This window comes from Hermetia illucens, chromosome 5, assembly GCF_905115235.1.
Source record: "Hermetia illucens chromosome 5, iHerIll2.2.curated.20191125, whole genome shotgun sequence".
Lineage (NCBI taxonomy): Eukaryota > Metazoa > Arthropoda > Insecta > Diptera > Stratiomyidae > Hermetia > Hermetia illucens.
In genome coordinates this window covers 83934475-83952384 of record NC_051853.1, presented here as the reverse complement: position 1 = coordinate 83952384, position 17910 = coordinate 83934475, and the positions used below count along the sequence as shown (strand labels likewise).

Genomic DNA, 17910 nt, shown 5'->3' with positions numbered 1-17910 from the left:
TTCAGTGAGAATTCCGGTCTCGTAAGGTAGACACTCTAGGTCCAGGCGAAGTTAGATGACAAGATTCTGAAGAGTACTCTTCTCCACTTCGATTTCCAACAGAATCTTGTATGCAAGATTTCGATCTATGATAAGGAATATCAAAATTCAGAGCTAGGCACCATCGGAGATTTCCAATAGGTTTACCGCAACGTCGTCAGCGAGACAATGTTTGAGCACAGGACCTGCCACAATATTAGTTGGATTTCGACTGACCGGCTATGGAATCGAATCAAATTAACCACGTTGTAATCAACAGTAGATATAGGAGTTGTCTTCTGAATGTGCTTAAGGTGCTAACATAGGCGCGTACATTCATTTCCGTGTCGATATTGCATCTGCTCGCAGGGGTACAGACCACCGACCATCCAAATAATCGTCGTCAAGCTGGAGCAGGCGGGGGCAGAAAACGTGTATATTGCAAGGCTTACGCTTTGGGGCAGCTCGAAAATCAACGGGAGAGGTGAGTCATTCTATGATTTTATTATTACTTCAAACCTATCGATTTGTAACAGGATAGTACACCAACCTTCCATTTCCCCAGCTCGGAGAAAGGTGACGGTTGGGAGGAGTTCCTTGATATCACCCTAATAACCGGCAATAGGATCCTTACGGTGGAGGACTGGAGAGTGTCTGACCAGAGATCCTTCTCGGATCACAGTTGGATACTTTTCACTCTAAATCTTGCCGCAGAGGTCTCCAAGCCCTTCAGAGACACCAGGAGGATCGACTGGAGAATGTTTAGTCAAGTAATTAAGAACAAACTCTCCGATGCGCAAATTGGTAAGATTGGCACGACAGACGAACTGGAGTGAAAGGTCAGGGTTCTGGAAAAAGCATTCAATACCGCCTTCAAAGTCTTGTGCCCTACTAAGTACAGCATAAAGACACTGTCACCATGGTGGAATGAAGATCCCTCCAGCCTCAGGAAACTGACCAGACAAATCTTCAACATCTGCTACAGGCATAGATATTGGCAGCCGTACGAGGTCGGTAATTACCGAGGATAAGATCGGCTGGGCTATAAACAGCTTCTCCGTATATATATCTCCAGGCCCAGAGGGCATAATGCTAGTCAAGCTACAGAAGCAGCAGAAAAGTGTTGTGCCGTGGCTTGTTGAGATTTACTGGAGCTCCATCTCTTTAAGATACGTACCGGTTCTGGAGATGCGCAAAAGTGGTTTTCATACCGAAGGCGGGCAGGCGCGGTCAAGAGTACGCGACAAATCAGCCTGACCTCTTTCGTGCTGAAGACCCTAGAGTGCATCCTGGACATTCACTTCCAGCATGCCTACCTCAAAGGCAAATCCACAGAAACCGCCCTCCACGAGGTAATTGGCACGGTTGAGCGGTCACTGCAGTACAAGCAGTATACATTAGCTCCCTTCTTGGATATAGAGGGAGCTTTCAACAACGTTAATATCAACGCCATCAAGGCAGCCTTGACCAGTATTGGAGGAGTACCAGGATAATCCAGTCGGATCTGGGAGGCAACCACTTGACCAGAGCTGTGAACAGAGGCACGCCTCAGAGTGGCACCATCTTTCCGGTGCACTGGTTAATTGTAATGGAAGAAATTTTACGGACATTGGACAGCAGCGGGGTGAAGGTGGTGGCGTATGCCGACGAATTGGTGATATTAGTGTCAGGGATGTTTCCGTCCATTATGAGCAACATCATGGAAGGAGCGTTGCGAAAGGTGGGCCCGTGGGCCGCAAGATGCGGACTCGACATAAACCTAACCAAAACGGAGCCGATGCTATTCACGACCAAGCCAAGGATACCTGAATTTCACCTACCATGCTGAATGAACAAAGATTGGTTCTTTCCTCTAATGTAAAGTATCTGGGTATATTCGTGTATCCGAAGCTAAATTGGAGATGATTGAACATATAACCGAGGATTAAGGAAGTCTGTATAGCCTTCTATGCCTCCAAGAGAACTTTTGCAAAAAAATTAGGTCTCCGGCCGAGAATGGTTTTCTGGATGTACATGGCTGTAGTGCATGCGATCCTAACGTACTTCTCTATTGTATGGTGGCAGGCTTTGAGCAAAAAATACAACAAGATGAAGCTTAATAGGATTCAAAGAACCATGTGTGGAGGTGCTACTGGGGCTTTGCAGTCCTGCCTGGCAGGTGCTCTCAATGTACTCATGCATCTCCTCCTCCTAGACCTCCACACTAAATACGTTGCAGCGTGCAGTGCCGTCAGACAACGTGAGTCCGGATACTGGGCGGCGACGTCCTACGGGCACCGCAACGTAGTACCTCGGGAAATTTGGGCATTCTCCAAAGGCGTACGAGCTCGGCATACCCTTCAATTCGCATTGCCGAAGCTGCGGAGAAGAAAGGGAAACCCTCATGCACTTTCTCTGCGATTGCCCAGCTCTAGCGAGAGTCAGGCTGCGGACACTGGGTAAACCATTCTTTAGAGATCTCAGAGATTTCTAGCTGCAAGGTGGTAGAGCTGCTTTCCTTCGTGTATGCTACGGGCGGGCTCTGAAGATCAGCAGTCTCGGCCTTAGGAGTTTGTGGCATCAATATGGCGCACCAAACGGTCAATGCTGCAACTTTCAGAGAATGCGGGCACGCACAGAGACCTACCACGAACTTCGTCGAGTGGAGAAGCGACTTCACAGAAAGAAAACGGAAAGCTGGGAGAGCCAACAGGACTGTGAACTTAAAAAGTAAGAGGAGTAACTGCACCAGAAGCGAAAGTGTTACCTACAAGTGAGCAGAATGAAGCCTTATATACCTCGATGTTCATCCTGCCTAGACAGATAGAGAAATCTGATTTCTGACAGAATGGGCATATTGGAGCGATGAGTTGAATACTTTGATGAATTGCTCAACAACCAAAAAATCGGCAGTTTGCAGGTCCCGCAAACTGAAGACGACGGACAAATGCTGCCATCATCAAGCTTGGAAGGGAGCAGTCTACGCAATCCATCGACTTAAAAATCATAAATTGCTAGGAGTCGGTGGAATTAAAGCCGAACTGGTTAAATATGGAAGTGACCAATTTGACCAAGTGGTTCATCAACTTATACTCAAGGTGCAGGACAGCGAATCAATAACTGGCGACAGACAATGAGGCATTATCGTACCGTACATAAAGAGGGGGATATCACACAGTGCAGCAATTATAGAGGAATTACGCTGCCGAGTACAATCTAAAAGATATTCTCCGCTTCGATTTTCTCTCTGCGCTAAGCGATGGAAAAACGGCTGGAATATGGCCTTCAGTTGCACTATCTTTTCTTTGACTTTAGAGGGTAAAACTTACACGTGCCTGAAAAAATTCGGTATCCCGAAGAAATTGGTAAAACTGATTAGGCTGATGCAAGAGGCACCATCTTCTTCAAGTCCACCCAACAACTAGTCTACACTGACGATATTGACTTTATGCGAAGAACAACCCGAGATGTACATTCTACTTTCATCCAGATCGAGCAGGCGGCGCGAGATCTTGGGCTGCACATTAACGAAGACAAGTACATGGTGCAACGTCAGCATCAAAAAACAACATCGAATCGCACTGGTCAAACGAAAACCATACAATTTTGAGACTGTTGAAAATTTCTCCTATCTGGGGTAGAAAATCACAACCGATAACAGTTATGACGATGAAATCCGCGAACGGTTGTTGCCTGCCAACAGAGCCTATTTCAACTTGCAAAACTGTTTCGCTAGAAACGTCTCACCATAGGGTCAAGCTCTTACTGAGCAAGACTATGATCTTGCCAGTCCTTATGTATTCCTCGGAGACCTGGGTTCTTAACAAGAAAAACTGCGAACTCTTGGCCGCGTTCAAAGAATTTTTGGTCCCCTACATGAAAATGGACGATTCCGTAGCCTACATAACGACGAAATCTATGAGCGATACCATGACCGTCCGGTTGTGGATAAAATCCGGCTCGGTTACGGTGGGTGGGTCACTTAATCCGTATGGATGAGGATGATCCAGCCCGGAAAGTCTATAAAGGCAATATCTATGGTAGAAAAAGAAGACAAGGTAGACCTTGCCTGATATCAAGCGATGTAGGCCAGGACGCCAAACAGCTTTTAAGGATATCGAATTGGTGGACCTCGGTGGAAAACCGGGATGTCTTAGAGTTCCTTACTCAGGCAGGCCTAGAAAGGATACCGGTTTTTGTCGACCGCTAGCGTGCGGGTTAGCTCTAGCACGTGCCGTCCGGTTCCACATATTATCTATAATAGATTTCACAATAATTAAGAAGCAATGATTCTATGAAGGGCGTGAAGCATTCAACTTAGTTTTATTTAATCTGCACTGACTGCGCACAACTGAGATAATGAAGCATAGGAAACATTTCGGGTTTAATGGTTCATTATATGAGCTGAAACATGCATTCTATAGACTTACCTCTAACCAAAAGAAAAAGAGCAAATTAGAATAGATTCCACATAAATCCCAAGCAATGTGAAGTGCATCCCTTTGATCTTGCCGTGTCCATTCCGAGGGAATGAAGCCCGTTATCAAATTTTCAGCAATTACTTACGTTTTTCAGCATTACGTCCCTTATCTTCTTATATATCCACCAGTGACGAAACATTCCAAAAGATATAATCCAGGACTACTAAATCACCAACGACGCAAAACGATTAGTGAAATAACCGAACATTTGCATTCTTTTGTTCATTGCAACCGCATAATCAAAAGTCTGCTATCAAACGTATAGAGCGCCTCTACAGAGAGCTTTCAGTAATTACCTTAAAAATTTAAAGATAATAATAATTTATAAAACCTGATAAAGGGGTAATGCTAATGAAATAACTGAAACTATTTCAGTGCTCTGGAATCTGCTATTTTTACAGAAAAACAATTTTATGCTATCTTGGTTAGATGAAATACAGAAATTGCAAATTCAATTCTTATAAGAATTGCAATTTGGATATGAGCTTTGGATGGCAACACCAACCTAACCTTAACACCGCCGCTGTTGACATTTCTTGAAGTTTTTCAAAAATTCTGGTGAAGTAACAATTCTCGTCGAAATGTCCAGGATAATTTGGCGATTTCTCCGTGATGGGAAGAACTTGCGACGAGTTCAGTGCGCAGCGAGTCAAGGGTATTTTTTGAATGTTGATTAGTTTGCTTTGATCAAACACTATTAATAGTTTTTTTATAGATTGCAATGCGTCGCAAATTATCATCATGTCGCTGCCAATCCCCGGAATTTTCTTAAATTGCAACCACAAATCGTTACCATCCCTGTCAGGAACATGTTTATTCAGACGCAGGATACTCCGAACCCCGACAGTTTGAAGTTCTTGCCGGGTGTCAGTGTGCTGGAGAAAGGCAGCACAATGGACTTTCCCAATGCAGGCAGTGCCTTTTGCAGTCCTTTGGGTAATGTCTTTATTTAAGTATGTGGAATTCAGGTTTTTTAAGATGATACCTCAACAGAAGAGTGTTCAAGCCCTTTTCAATTTATATATTTGTGTTGATAATAGTAATGAACCCGGTGGTACAGTCAATTTCGGCCAATTATATCGAAATAGTCAAATCTCAAGGTGGTGTCTTCTGTTGTCACTGTGGAGGGATGATTCAAAGAGAATGGACATTGAAACGCCAATGAGGCCTGATAGAACTCACGATGACCCGACGTAACGAATGGCAGCTTGTTGCCAATTATGCTTACTCTATTTGTATTTGCTACTGTGTTTCAAGTACTTTTCGCACAAGAAAATTATGTTGCCATTTGTGTCCTCGATTCGATAGGGTGTCCCGTTGACGATGGTAGAAATGGCACTATATGTAGATAGCACCAAATGTTTGAGGAAAATTATTCCGTGGAATGGTCATTCTATCTTTTAACGTTACAGAGTTATGGCGTTTTCCGTGAATAGTGTCACAAAGCTTGACCTGCCCAGAATTGATACCATTTCGGTAAAGTATCGAATGCTACTTCGTAAGATTTCATCCGATCCGCGGCTGAAATTCCATTATATTTTCGACGAGTGCTACGTATGCAGGGCCGGGGTTCTTGGATCTCAAATATTATTTCCCTGTCAGGACACAGAGATTCTATCGCGTACCTTGGCTCAATCATCATAAATTATAAATTCAACACTTCCTAGCCAGCAAAATGATTGCTATTATACGCGCAACAACCGGTATCCGATCTAGGCCTGCCTTAGTAAGGAACTCTAGACATCCCGGTTTTGCGCCGAGGTCCACCAATTCGATATCCCTAAAAGCTGTCTGGCATCCTGACCTACGCCATCGATCCATCTCAAGCAGGGTCTGCCTCGTCTTCTTTTTCTACCATAGATATTGCCCTTATAGACTTTCCGGGCTGGATCATCCTCATTCATAAGGATTAAGTGACCCGCCCACCGTAACCTATTGAGCCGGATTTTATCCACAACCGGACGGTCATGATTTCGTCATTGGGTAGGCTACGGAATCGTCCATCCTCATGTAGGGGGCCAAAAATTCTTCGGAGGATTCTTCTCTCGAACGCGGCCAAAAGTTCGCAATTTTTCTTGCTAAGAACCCAAGTTTCCGAGGAATACACGAGGACTGGTAAGATCATAGTCTTGTACAGTAAGAGCTTTGACTCTATTCTAAGAGATTTCGAACGGAACAGTATTTGTAAGCTGAAATAGGCTCTGTTGGTTGCCAACAACCGTGCGCGGATCTATATAGGAGGAATTTTCAATGGTCTCAAAGTTGTAGTCTCCTGTCTTCATTGTTTTCGTTTGACCCATGCGATTCGATGTTATTCGTTCTTTTGGTTATAGCGCTGACGTTGCCACCATGTATGATAGTTCGTCTTGCCTTCATTAATGTGCAGCCCAAGATCTTGTGGCGTGGCAGGATTCGCGGCATTCGATGTACAATCTACCTTCATCCAAATCGAGCAAGCGGCGCAAGATTGTCATTCTGCCCCCAACTCATGGCACACTTTCACCGTCTGCCCTCCAATCCTGTGGCGAGTTCTAGAAATGTGTGGAGAGCGCCGGTGGCGTCATCCGAACGCTCACATTCGCAGCATTCGAAATTTATTTCGAATGTGAGCACACATTTCTAGAACTCGCCACAGGAGTGGAGGGCAGACGGTGAAAGTGTGCCATGAGTTGGGGACAGAATGACGATCTTGCGCCGCTTGCTAGATTTGGATGAAGGTAAACTGTACATCTTGGGTTTTTCTTCCCATGAGCGTAGGCCAGTAGTTGGGTGGATTAGAACAGGATGGTGCTTCTCGCATTTACATCGGTATCGCGAATCACTTTCTCCAGGGCCAGGTTGAACAGGACGCATGGAGGCCCTACCCCTTGTCTTAGATCCTTGTTGATGTTGAATGGTCTTGAGAGTGATCCTGCTGCTGTTATCTGGCTTCGCACATTGGTCAGGATCAGCCTAGTCAGTCTTATCAATTTGGTTGGGATACTGAATTCTCTCATAGCCGTGTACAGTGTTACCCTGGCTATGCTGTCATAGTCGGCTTTAAAGTCGATGAAAAGATGGTTCAACTGATGTCCATATTACAATAGTTTTTCCATCGCTTGCCGCACAGAGAAAATCTGATCTGTTGCTGATTTGCATGGAGTGAAGCCTCTTTGGTGTGGGCCAATGATGTTCTGGGTGTATGGTGCTAGCAAGGCCTAGCAAGCTAGCGGCTCCTGGCGACTTATGATTTTTACGCCGATGAATTGCACGGACTGTTTCTTCTATGCTTGGTGGTCGCAGCATTTGCCCGTCGTCTTCAGTTGGCGGGACCTCCAACTTGCCGATATTTTGGTTGTTGAGCAGTTCATCAAAATACTCAATCCATCGCTCCAATATGCCCATTGTGTCGGAAATCAGATTTCCCTCTTTGTATCGGCAGGATGAGCCTCGAAGTGTATAAGGCTTCATCCTGCTGACTTGTTGGTAAAACTTTTCACAGACTTGTTGGTTCTCCCAGGCTTCCTTTTTCCGTCTGTGAAGTCGCTTCTTTGTTCGACGGAGTTCGTGATAAGTTTCTGCGCGTGTCCACGTTCTTTGAGAATGCAACATTACTTGGTATGCAGCATTCTTCCGTTCCGTAGCTAGCTTACATTCATCGTCAAACCAACCGTTCCAAATTTTCTTGCGGCTAGGGCTGATAACGTTCTTCAGGTGGTTGTGAAGATCATTTGTTCATGTTTCATCTCCAAGACCTCTGTTGACTGCGGTTATTGCGGCATCCATTTCCCCCTTATAGGTGTTGCGGAGGGCTGTGTTGTGAATGGCTTCGGTATTGACTCTCACCTGATTGTCAGAGGCGATTGTAAGTGGTGTCGTAATTCGAGCTCGGAGCACCATACCAACGAGATAGTGGCCCGAGTCTATATTGGCCCCCCTATATGTTCTGACATTCATCACGGCTGAGAGGTGGCGACGTTCAATCAGCACGTGGTCAATTTGGCTGAAAGTGGTCCCGTCTGGAGAGGCCCTTGTATGTTTGTGGACCGCTTTCCGTGCAAACCAGGTACTTCCAACAACCATTTCTTGCGATACTGCTAACTGAATAATTCGCAGTCCGTTATCATTGATATCCTTATGTAAGCTATGGGAGCCAACGCATCGCCTGAATACGGGCTCCGTCTCTACTTAATTGTTGAAATCTCCAAGTATGATTTTGATATCATACTTGGGACAGGCTTTAAGGGTCCGTTTAACTGCCTCGCGGTATTCTTCTCCGACTCTGGAGTCTCCTCTGTAGGGGCGTGAACGTTTATGAGGTTTATATTTCTAAACTTGGCTCGCAAACGCAGAGTGCATAGCCTTTCGCTTTTATTTTCAAAGCCGATAATAGCAGGTTTCATTTTTTGGCTAACTAAAAAACCTATTCCGAGCACATGGTTTACTGGATGGCCGCTATAATATATGATCTAGAGGCTCTTCTCCAGGAAACGCAACGCGTCAGCCTTATATTGGGACAGGATATCGGCCAGCTGCTCAGCAGCATTCGGTCGGACAGGGAGCGCACGTTCCATGAGAAAATGCGCAAATCGTTAATCCGTTATCGTTGCCGGGTTCGTCGTTGTAAAATCCATCCTGTCCGAGGCTCCTTTCGTGGCTTCGTAAAATCGGTTTTCCGCGTAGGGTTGTCAGCCCTACCAAATCCCCAACCTAGAGGACCAGTTGGTACATTTTGTCCCGTTTTTAGGCGCTGTGGAGGTGGAGATAAGGTTTGGTAGTAGAGCTGTTGGTGTTGGTTCAGCAGGCGTTTTATGCTCCATCGTGGGTACCAATCCACGTTTCGCCCTGGGATCTATACTACCCTTTGACTTTTGCTTCCGGAAAAGTTAAAATAGTTGTCCGTATCCCACAGGGTGTTATCGGATGTTAACATAGATTTCAAGATGGATCAATTAGTGCAGGGAACTGAAATGCCAAGGATTTCTCTTCCTCGATAATGAACAATTCAACCGATAGAACGTTAATTCTATCCTTATTTTTAATCACATCCTCTGTGCGGTTTTACTCTCCGTGAAAGAAATTGTTGATCATCGTAGCATGCGGATTGGGAAGATATCAGTGATCTCCCTGATGTCCTTAAAGAATGATTTGCCTAGTGTAATAGCCTAGAGCAAGGCAATAAAAAAGGAAGTGTCTGAGGGTTTTTTCCTCTTGTGCGTAGCTTCGACAATGCGAATTGTAAAGTATTCTGAGTCTGCCGGCAAGGACTTCTATAGGCCAGTGCCCCGCGCAGATCGCCGTAATCTTGTTAGCATTTGTACACGTCTTACACAAGAGCTCTTGCGATCGGGTCTTGTTATAGACAGGTCAAATCCTCCTTTGCTTGGCACAGTTGGTGAACCTTCGTCTCTGAATTCCGTGGCTGCTCAGTAGTCTGAGTAAATTCCAAATTTAACAACTGCAAGCGGGATACAGACTATGTTCGCAGAGGGATTAAAGGAGAGCGCCGCCTGGCCAGTCCGCGAGCTCACTGATTCTACCCTATGTTCTTATAACAGGGAACTCAAAAGAGGGTAACTTTGAGTATGCCGCCTAGACTATTCAGCAGGTTACTGTACTGACCCACCAGGATGATGTCACATATGCGAATTATTTTTTCTAACAATCTTAGTCATTAATGTTCTTTAACGGAATACAACATTGGATTCGTCGTTGAGACAGTTAATAATCGAGCAAGAATATCTTTACTTTAGCGTAACCGTATATATTAAAAAAATGACTAAATTACACATTTTTCTCGTTTACAGCCAAATTGCTATTCCGCATCGAAGGAGTTAGAGGAGTATTCTTTGGTGGTGATTTTATTACTGTAACGAAACAAGAGGATGCCGAGTGGGGAGTATTGAAACCGGAATTATTTGCAGTTATCATGGATTTTTTTGCAAGCGGACTTCCAATCTTAACGGATGCCAAACCGAATTCAGATACCCGTAAGTGTTTATTTGCATTAAATTTTCGATATTCGATAAAATTCAACTATTCCCAAATTTTGAGTTTCAAGGCAAAAATTAGTAAGCACTACCAACTTGATTATATCCTGCTGAAGTTTGCTGTATACGGAATTGATGAAGCCAACAAATATTAATAGTGTTTGATGATACCCATATATTTCTACCTAAGATCAGTTTATTTTATATCCTAGAGTTACTAGTTTGATCCAACTAGATCCCAATACATATTCAACTTTTTTGGGTCAAGATAAACTAGCAGAATGCATTTTAAAAGTTTTATCTTTTTTAAGACCCTTCCTCGTTAAGGTTATTTTCAGCTTAGGAGTCTACTGCCTGGCGCCAGCCAGGTTAAATCAATAGGAGCAATGTGCTAGGATTGCGATTTTTCGTTAAAAACTCATTTACCACGTCGGAGAAATATGCTGGCACCATGTCATTTAACAAGTAGCTACTTTTGGTCACGCTACTCCCACAACTGAGATAAGGCAGCGTCTGATGAGTTGGCCCTACTCGCGGCAGTCGATTTTTTTACCATATTATGTTTGATAATCAATTCAGAAGGATGCTGTTGGTGTTTCACCAGGCACTTTGGTCCATGGTTGCATCTGCATCAATAATTATTTGGAGACTAGGAGCGCTGCAGTAGCTCATTACCTTCTTCATGAGTGCTTAAGTTGATACAGCCTGTGGATCACATCTCTAGCGTTCATCTGACTTCTGACCAAAGACATTGAATACCGTCTTGTGATAATGGAGACGAAGAGGTTTCGTTGGATCAGTGCGGTAATGCGCTATGATCACATCTAAAGTGAGAAGTTGCATTCATCGTGGAAAATTGACAGAGAGGTGTCTCCGATAGTATGAACAAATAAGTCGCTAACGAGAAGTCGCTAGCTAAAATTGGCCTGAACATCGAAGCCATGGGAAACGGTCGGCTGAAACAACGATGGCTCGACAAACTAGGTGATGATTTGAGGGCCTCTCAACTGTACCTAGATCAAATATAGGTCCGAAAAAAGTGGCGAATCCATTCTATACGAGCCAGCTCTGCTATTGAAGAGGACAAAGAATAAAAAGGAGAGCACTTCCCTCAAGGTTTCCCTGGACCTGCGAGACATCGTCGCCCCAAGGTCTTAAAAGAAGTTTTCGAAGAGTGTGTCGCTTTCGGTTGTTTTGAACTTCGATTATTTATTCGTTGTTACACTTGAAATTTCGTTGCCTCCAGTCTTTAGATTTGGGTGTAGGAAGTTTATGTTGTCGCAAAGATCCTTAATTCGTTCTTGGTGGGTCAATTGGTTTTTTAAGCCTTTGGGCTCTATTCCATACAACTTTAATTATTTCCGGGACAAAACTATTGGATTGAACGGTGTGGTTCGTTAGAAATGTTATCAATTTGATGTAATGGAATACCCTAAATATTATCAGTTGGTACCGCATCAAATGTCGACTTTTTGAAAATTACATTTTATCTATGCAAAATTTCAGTTAGTTTATATGATTTGATATTTTTACTGCATTAAGTTTTCGTTGTTTCACATTACAGAAATTCTGGAAGATGATGACGAAACTGTGATGATGATCAAAGAACTTCTGGATACAAGGATTCGACCTACAGTTCAAGAAGATGGTGGTGATATTGTGTATATGGGTTATGATAATGGAGTAGTCAAATTGAAGATGCAGGTAATGGGATACCAGCTTCAGTTCATAGTTTCTAAATAATATATTATGCTTCTATGTAGGGATCTTGCTCATCATGTCCGAGTTCAATCGTGACCCTCAAGAATGGAATCCAGAACATGCTGCAGTTCTACATACCAGAGGTGGTATCGGTTGAACAGGTATTTGATAAAGTGGACGAGGTGACTTTAGACGAATTCTCTAAATTGGAAAATCGTCTGCAAACTAAACAACCTGAATCGGCGACGGAGAAGACATAAAGGTGCAGTGCTGCAATAATTTCGAGAAATTATATTTTGTTCGCATTTTGATAGATGAAATAAAATAAGTAGGTTATAATCAGAGAGGCATGTTTGTATTTTAATCAGAAAGATGCAGTTTTCGTCTTGGTAATGTTGAATTCTATGCTGAAAGCCGAACCGGTTGACTAGCACAATCAATCTGATCAATACAGAAAGTTTGGGGATAAAGGGAGCATTGCAATTTTAAATGGATGCTAAGGGAAAAAGGCAGGGCACTTTTGGTCTTACAACGACTTCCAAGGAAGCACGACCGATGGGTTTTGTGGTATATTGTTGTTGTGTTCTCGGATGCTCACAAATTTATATTGCTCCCACTGGTACTGCTCCAGGTTCAGAATAGTCTATTCCTTACGCTTTCCACAATCTTGCGATATATTTTTCTTTATAATAACTTGGAGGAGGACTCTTCTCAGATTTTTTATTTTGAATATGACTGAGAAACTTTTCCTAATTTATTTCACACAGACCGTCGTAGTAAAGAGGGATATGCACATTTAAAGCACGGCTTAAAACAAAAAAATATAGGTCAGATGTATTTTAAATTTGCACACTTTTGACTCGCAATACTTTCAGCCCATATATTCCGAAATCTCCCTCTTTCTCTCTAGTTATTCTCCTCTTGTACATATGCTGAGAAAACATCCATTTAGGGAAGATAAAATTCTTCATTGGAGAAATTACAAAAATGTACAAATCGATTCAAGTCGGGCTATCGGAACATAAACGTCATAAAATCGATTCAAGATGGGCTACCAAAACATAAACATCATAATCTTGGCTAAATATTTGTTGGCATCCTGGAACTACAAATTGAAAGCCTTTGTTAATAAACTTCATTCAGAACATAAGATTGTTGGTTAGAGCTGTTTCGTTGCGATGTCGACAGACAACCGTCCAAATACTGTTTTCTTCAGTGATTCCATAGCTCCCATCATTCATTGTTATTTGCTTTGATTCGGGCGTTTGCTCTTTAATATTAATTTGAAATACGACTCAACTACTTTTAGTTCAATGCCAGATATGGAAATAATGCTGAGGATTGGTGTTTTTGAAAAACTCCACTTCTTTGCTCAGATTATGCTTTTAGCAACCAAATATCGAAGACGGTAGACTTTTTATTTTTCGAAATAATCTATCATCCAATATTCTTTTCCTCTTATGTTAGGGTCCCTTTGCAAAATCACTGCTTTTATACAAAAGATCGACGAAAGCTTCCCGTGGGCTTTGTTACATGAAAAAAAATCGATTCGAGTATTGTCGTGACTATTCAACCAGCATATATTTTGAATAAATACCGCTGTAGTAACTGCTTCCGCCCATAATGGCTTCGGAGGGTTACCTTGGATTAACATACTTCGCGTCATTTCCATAAATTTACGCTCAGCAATGCTATTTTGTTGGTGTTTATGGTGTAGCTGTCTTCCGATCAATCAATCAACCAAGTTTCCATGTGCTACTTACATATAGCAACGTAGAACAGTCTCAAATGATCTTGGTGTTGAGATTACTGCATTTCCAGATTTTAGACAAGGCAGCGAAAACGGGTCACTTTTAATACGTCGGGCAACATCTAGTTCGGTGCTACCGTCCGCAGAAACCACGGTTCCTAGATGTACAAATTGATCGACGTCTTGGATAGAGGTGGAGTCCTATGACCCATCAGATTGAGAACTTTGGTTTTGTTTGTTTTTGTCTTCAGTCCAACTCTGCTTGCCTCTCTTTCCAAATCCAGAGCCTTTTGGCCAAAGTTCATGACCCGGTGAGAGAACAAGCACATGTCGTCAGCGTAGTCGAGGTGTTCGAGGAAAGATGCCATTGTCCATTGGACTCCTCCACGTCTTCTGGACAAGGCAGCATGAAGAATGTCATCGATAACAAGAACAAATAATATCGGTGAGAGGAAGCAACCCTGTCGGACTCCGCTTTGGACCTCAAAATCCTCAGAGATTTGGCACCATCACATATGCCGCTCTAATAATAGCCATTAGTTTCTCTGGAATGTTCCTCCTGCATAGAGAACTCCACATACACTCCATGATCACATTATCGAAAGCTTTCTCGAAATCGATGAAGAACAGGTGCAACGAAGATCTTAATTCTGCGCACTGTTCCAAAATGATCCGTAGGGTGTTGATATGGTCGATGGAGAAAAATTCCGAGCGGCAACCAGCTTGCTCTCTGTCGATCAAGCTTTCGAGATGTTCTTTGATGCGGTCCAGAATTATTTTAGCTATTATCTTTGCGACGGCAGGAAGCACGCAGATGCCTTCCAATTGTCACACTCAAAACGGGTCCCCTTCTTTCTAGGAAAGATCTCGTTTCCCTAGATTTCTGTACGACTGGAAGCAGCAGGTCAACAATAACTGCAGGTGCAGCGATAAATAACTCTCCGAAGAAACCATCAGACCCAGCGGCTTTACTCCGTTTGAGTGCATTGATGGTCGAAATGATTTCCCTTTTGCTTGGAGGAGCAGTCCCTATCCGTATGTTACGGTGACTAACCAGGATCCGCCGCATCTTTCTCTTCCCCGACCAGTCTGTCAAAAACCTGCTTCCTGCTCAAGAGAGTATTCCTTGCGATAGAAGTGAAATTTTAGTTTAACGGGAGAGTCCCAGCTCCAAGCACTGGGGTGTTTTGTTACTATCCCTGGAGATGGCCTCAGGCGTCAAGCGATATCACGCTCTCGGATCACAGGCCCATTGATTTCGCAATGGGAATGGATTTATCTGCAACCACTCCATTTCGGAATCCGCGCAAGACACATTGGGCCACGTTTAAAATAGAATTGAGTGTCCGAATTATAATTGCTGGGAGGCGCATCAAATCCATAGCTGGATTTGAGAAAATAACCTAATAGCTACCACAAGAATAACTTTCGAAAAGAGCTGTCCACTCAATACGCCAAAGAAGGGTAAAACATGATGGTGGAACTACGATTTGGATGAACTTTTATTTTTTGCATCATGATGCAGCTATTATCGTATCGTGTCTTCGTTTGTACTCGCTGCTTGGCAAGGAGGGCAACGGGGATCACTCCCGCGATCGCCATCACGGTCGGTTCTGAGACAGTACGATAAGCAGACGCTGCTCGCAAAGCTCCTCGTCTATGCACTTGAGCATAGCTTGTCAACGCCATCAGCCCATACCTCCGCGCCATCGAGTAGAACTGTCTGCAATGCTCCCATAAGGAGACGTTTCTTAGTAGATATAGGGCCCCCAACATTCGCTGTTAACCGACTCAAGGCCAAGACTCCATCTGCAGCCCTGTCCGCTCCTGCTTTGATTTGCTCGAAGAAGCTTATCTTCGAGTCGAGCATTAAACCAATGTATTTAATCGCCGGATTTGACTCTATAGTCAACTCGCCAATCGATATGGGACATAGGGTTGGGATTCTTTTTCTGGTCAAGATGACTATTTCGTTTTTTTCTAGCGCAAAGGTGAAACAATGAGCAGTCATCCATCCGCTTACCCGTCGGATCAATATGCCAAGGTCTGCTTTGCCCCTCTGTTCAACGGTGCGTGCGGCAACAAGTGCCGCGACGTCGTTAGCATAACCGACCAGGCGCGACTCTTCGGGTATAGCGAATCTCAGCAGACTATCGTAAGAAGCACTTCAGAGGTCGTGAGGACGTAATTTCCATCCTCCTCTGGTCCTCTAGCGTTTCATAGAGCAGGGAGCGGTCTTTTAGATGATCTCTCAATGTCTGCAAGATATAGCTTGGCACGTGGAATGAGTTTATAGTATTATACCTAGCATATTTGTCCATCTTACGGAATTAAAGGCATTTCTGACATCAAACGTTATGAGGAGCACTATCCATCGAAATCGCCGGTTCTGTGCCTCGGCTCGATGAACCGCATCCACGACCTACATAACAGCATCCACTGTGAATCTTCCTGTTCTGAACCCGAATTACTTTGGGAATGGGCGGCAGCGCGAATCGCTTCAGCGAGTCAGATAAGCTTCTCGAGCACCTCCCGGGCCATGTCAAGCATGCTCAGCTTTCGGTATGCAGACAGGAGCTCTGGATCGCCTTGTCCCATGCTGATCAGCGCGAGTCTGACCACCTTCCAGCGACAAGGAAAAATGCCCTCCTTCAAGCACGCGTTGAATGCCCCAAGCAGCAAGTCTGGTCATTGGCGGAATGCCAGTTTGTAAAATTCCGCCAGGATGTCATCAGGACCTGGCCCTTCTTGTTTTTCATAGTGAGAGCCGCTTCTTCAAACTCTCTCATTGTGAAAAGGGGGCAATCCTCAACGCTTTCCGCGGTATTGACATCAACTCGTACCCGTACAATGCGGTCTATCTGGTGGGTACTTAGTATGCAGGGCTTCCGCAGAGCCCCGATTTTCCGGGTGACAAGCATATAGCTAAGTCCCAACGGGTCCTCATTCACCTCTTTCGATCTTTAAGCCACACAGATAGTAACACCCAATTCTGGGATTTATATGTGAGCTCAATATAGCCGGGCCATCCGTAAATGTTGATATGAGTAAATATTTGTTGGCAGTCCGAAGTGTAAAGGAGATACAAGTTTGTTCCCAGCTCACTTCCCTGGGAAACTCCAGCTCCGGTGTTGTAGTAGCCCGAATAATGTTAGTTGTACTTGACCCTGTATTGTCGACTGAAAAGGTATGATAATCATAGTCCTTTTAAAAAATTTTTAAATATTGGCTATGCGGTTTCGATCGCAGGGCAGAGGCGATCTCATCAGACGCTGCCTCAGCGCCTCTACCCCACCATCTACTTGATGGCGGGCTGCACATATTTGAGAACCAACTTACTTCTGCTATTCAGTGCGCGGACTACTCTAAAAGTACTGAGCGCTCGCCCACGAAAGAGTAGTCCGCGCACTGAATAGCAGAAGTAAGTTGCTTCTCAAATATGTGCAGTCCGCCATCGAGTAGATGGTGGGCTAAGGACAAGCTTATCCCAAAACAAAATTCATTTTTAATCATAGTCCGTTCAAGTTAGTTGGGAAGAGGTTTTTTATTTTGTGTTTGGAACTTTGTCGAGCATCTACGCTATGCTAAGGAATATCGCCGAGCAGTACTTCTATTCTTCAAAAGCATTTCATATTCAATACGGTACCAACATATCGATGTTGGTAGCAGACTTACTGGTCGATAGGAAGACACTTGAGAATCCTTGCAATTATTGACATTTTCCAAAAATTAGGAAACTAATTTAGTCAAAACATCCTACTAAACAGCGGGTGTTAAATATACTGCAGCAACTGAAGCAAGTTCTTTAATCATTATTGCAGCAATTTTGGCCTGCAATGTCGCTTTTCTGTGGTTGGGTGGTCTCTGATAACCCTGCCATTAAATTTAAGTGCCTTGCCTGCTACTTGTTGTCGTAATTTAGGTGAATGGAAAACAATATATGAAGGCTGGAAAATATCTCGCAGGTGTTGGCATGAAGGCAAGAGGTTTGCTTTTATCTTTTTTTGCCCAA

General features: G+C 43.8%; 1 protein-coding gene across 1 annotated transcript; it reads left to right on the top strand.

The window, feature by feature from the left end:
* Nucleotides 1-4972: 4972 nt before the first annotated feature.
* On the top strand, nt 4973-12494 carry LOC119656734 (NFU1 iron-sulfur cluster scaffold homolog, mitochondrial-like). The gene is made up of 5 exons (XM_038063276.1): nt 4973-5133; nt 5194-5414; nt 10265-10447; nt 12012-12151; nt 12211-12494. Exons 1-5 carry the CDS (start codon nt 5060-5062, stop codon nt 12406-12408), a joined length of 816 nt encoding a protein of 271 aa, XP_037919204.1. The 5' UTR covers nt 4973-5059; the 3' UTR covers nt 12409-12494.
* Nucleotides 12495-17910: the final 5416 nt, after the last annotated feature.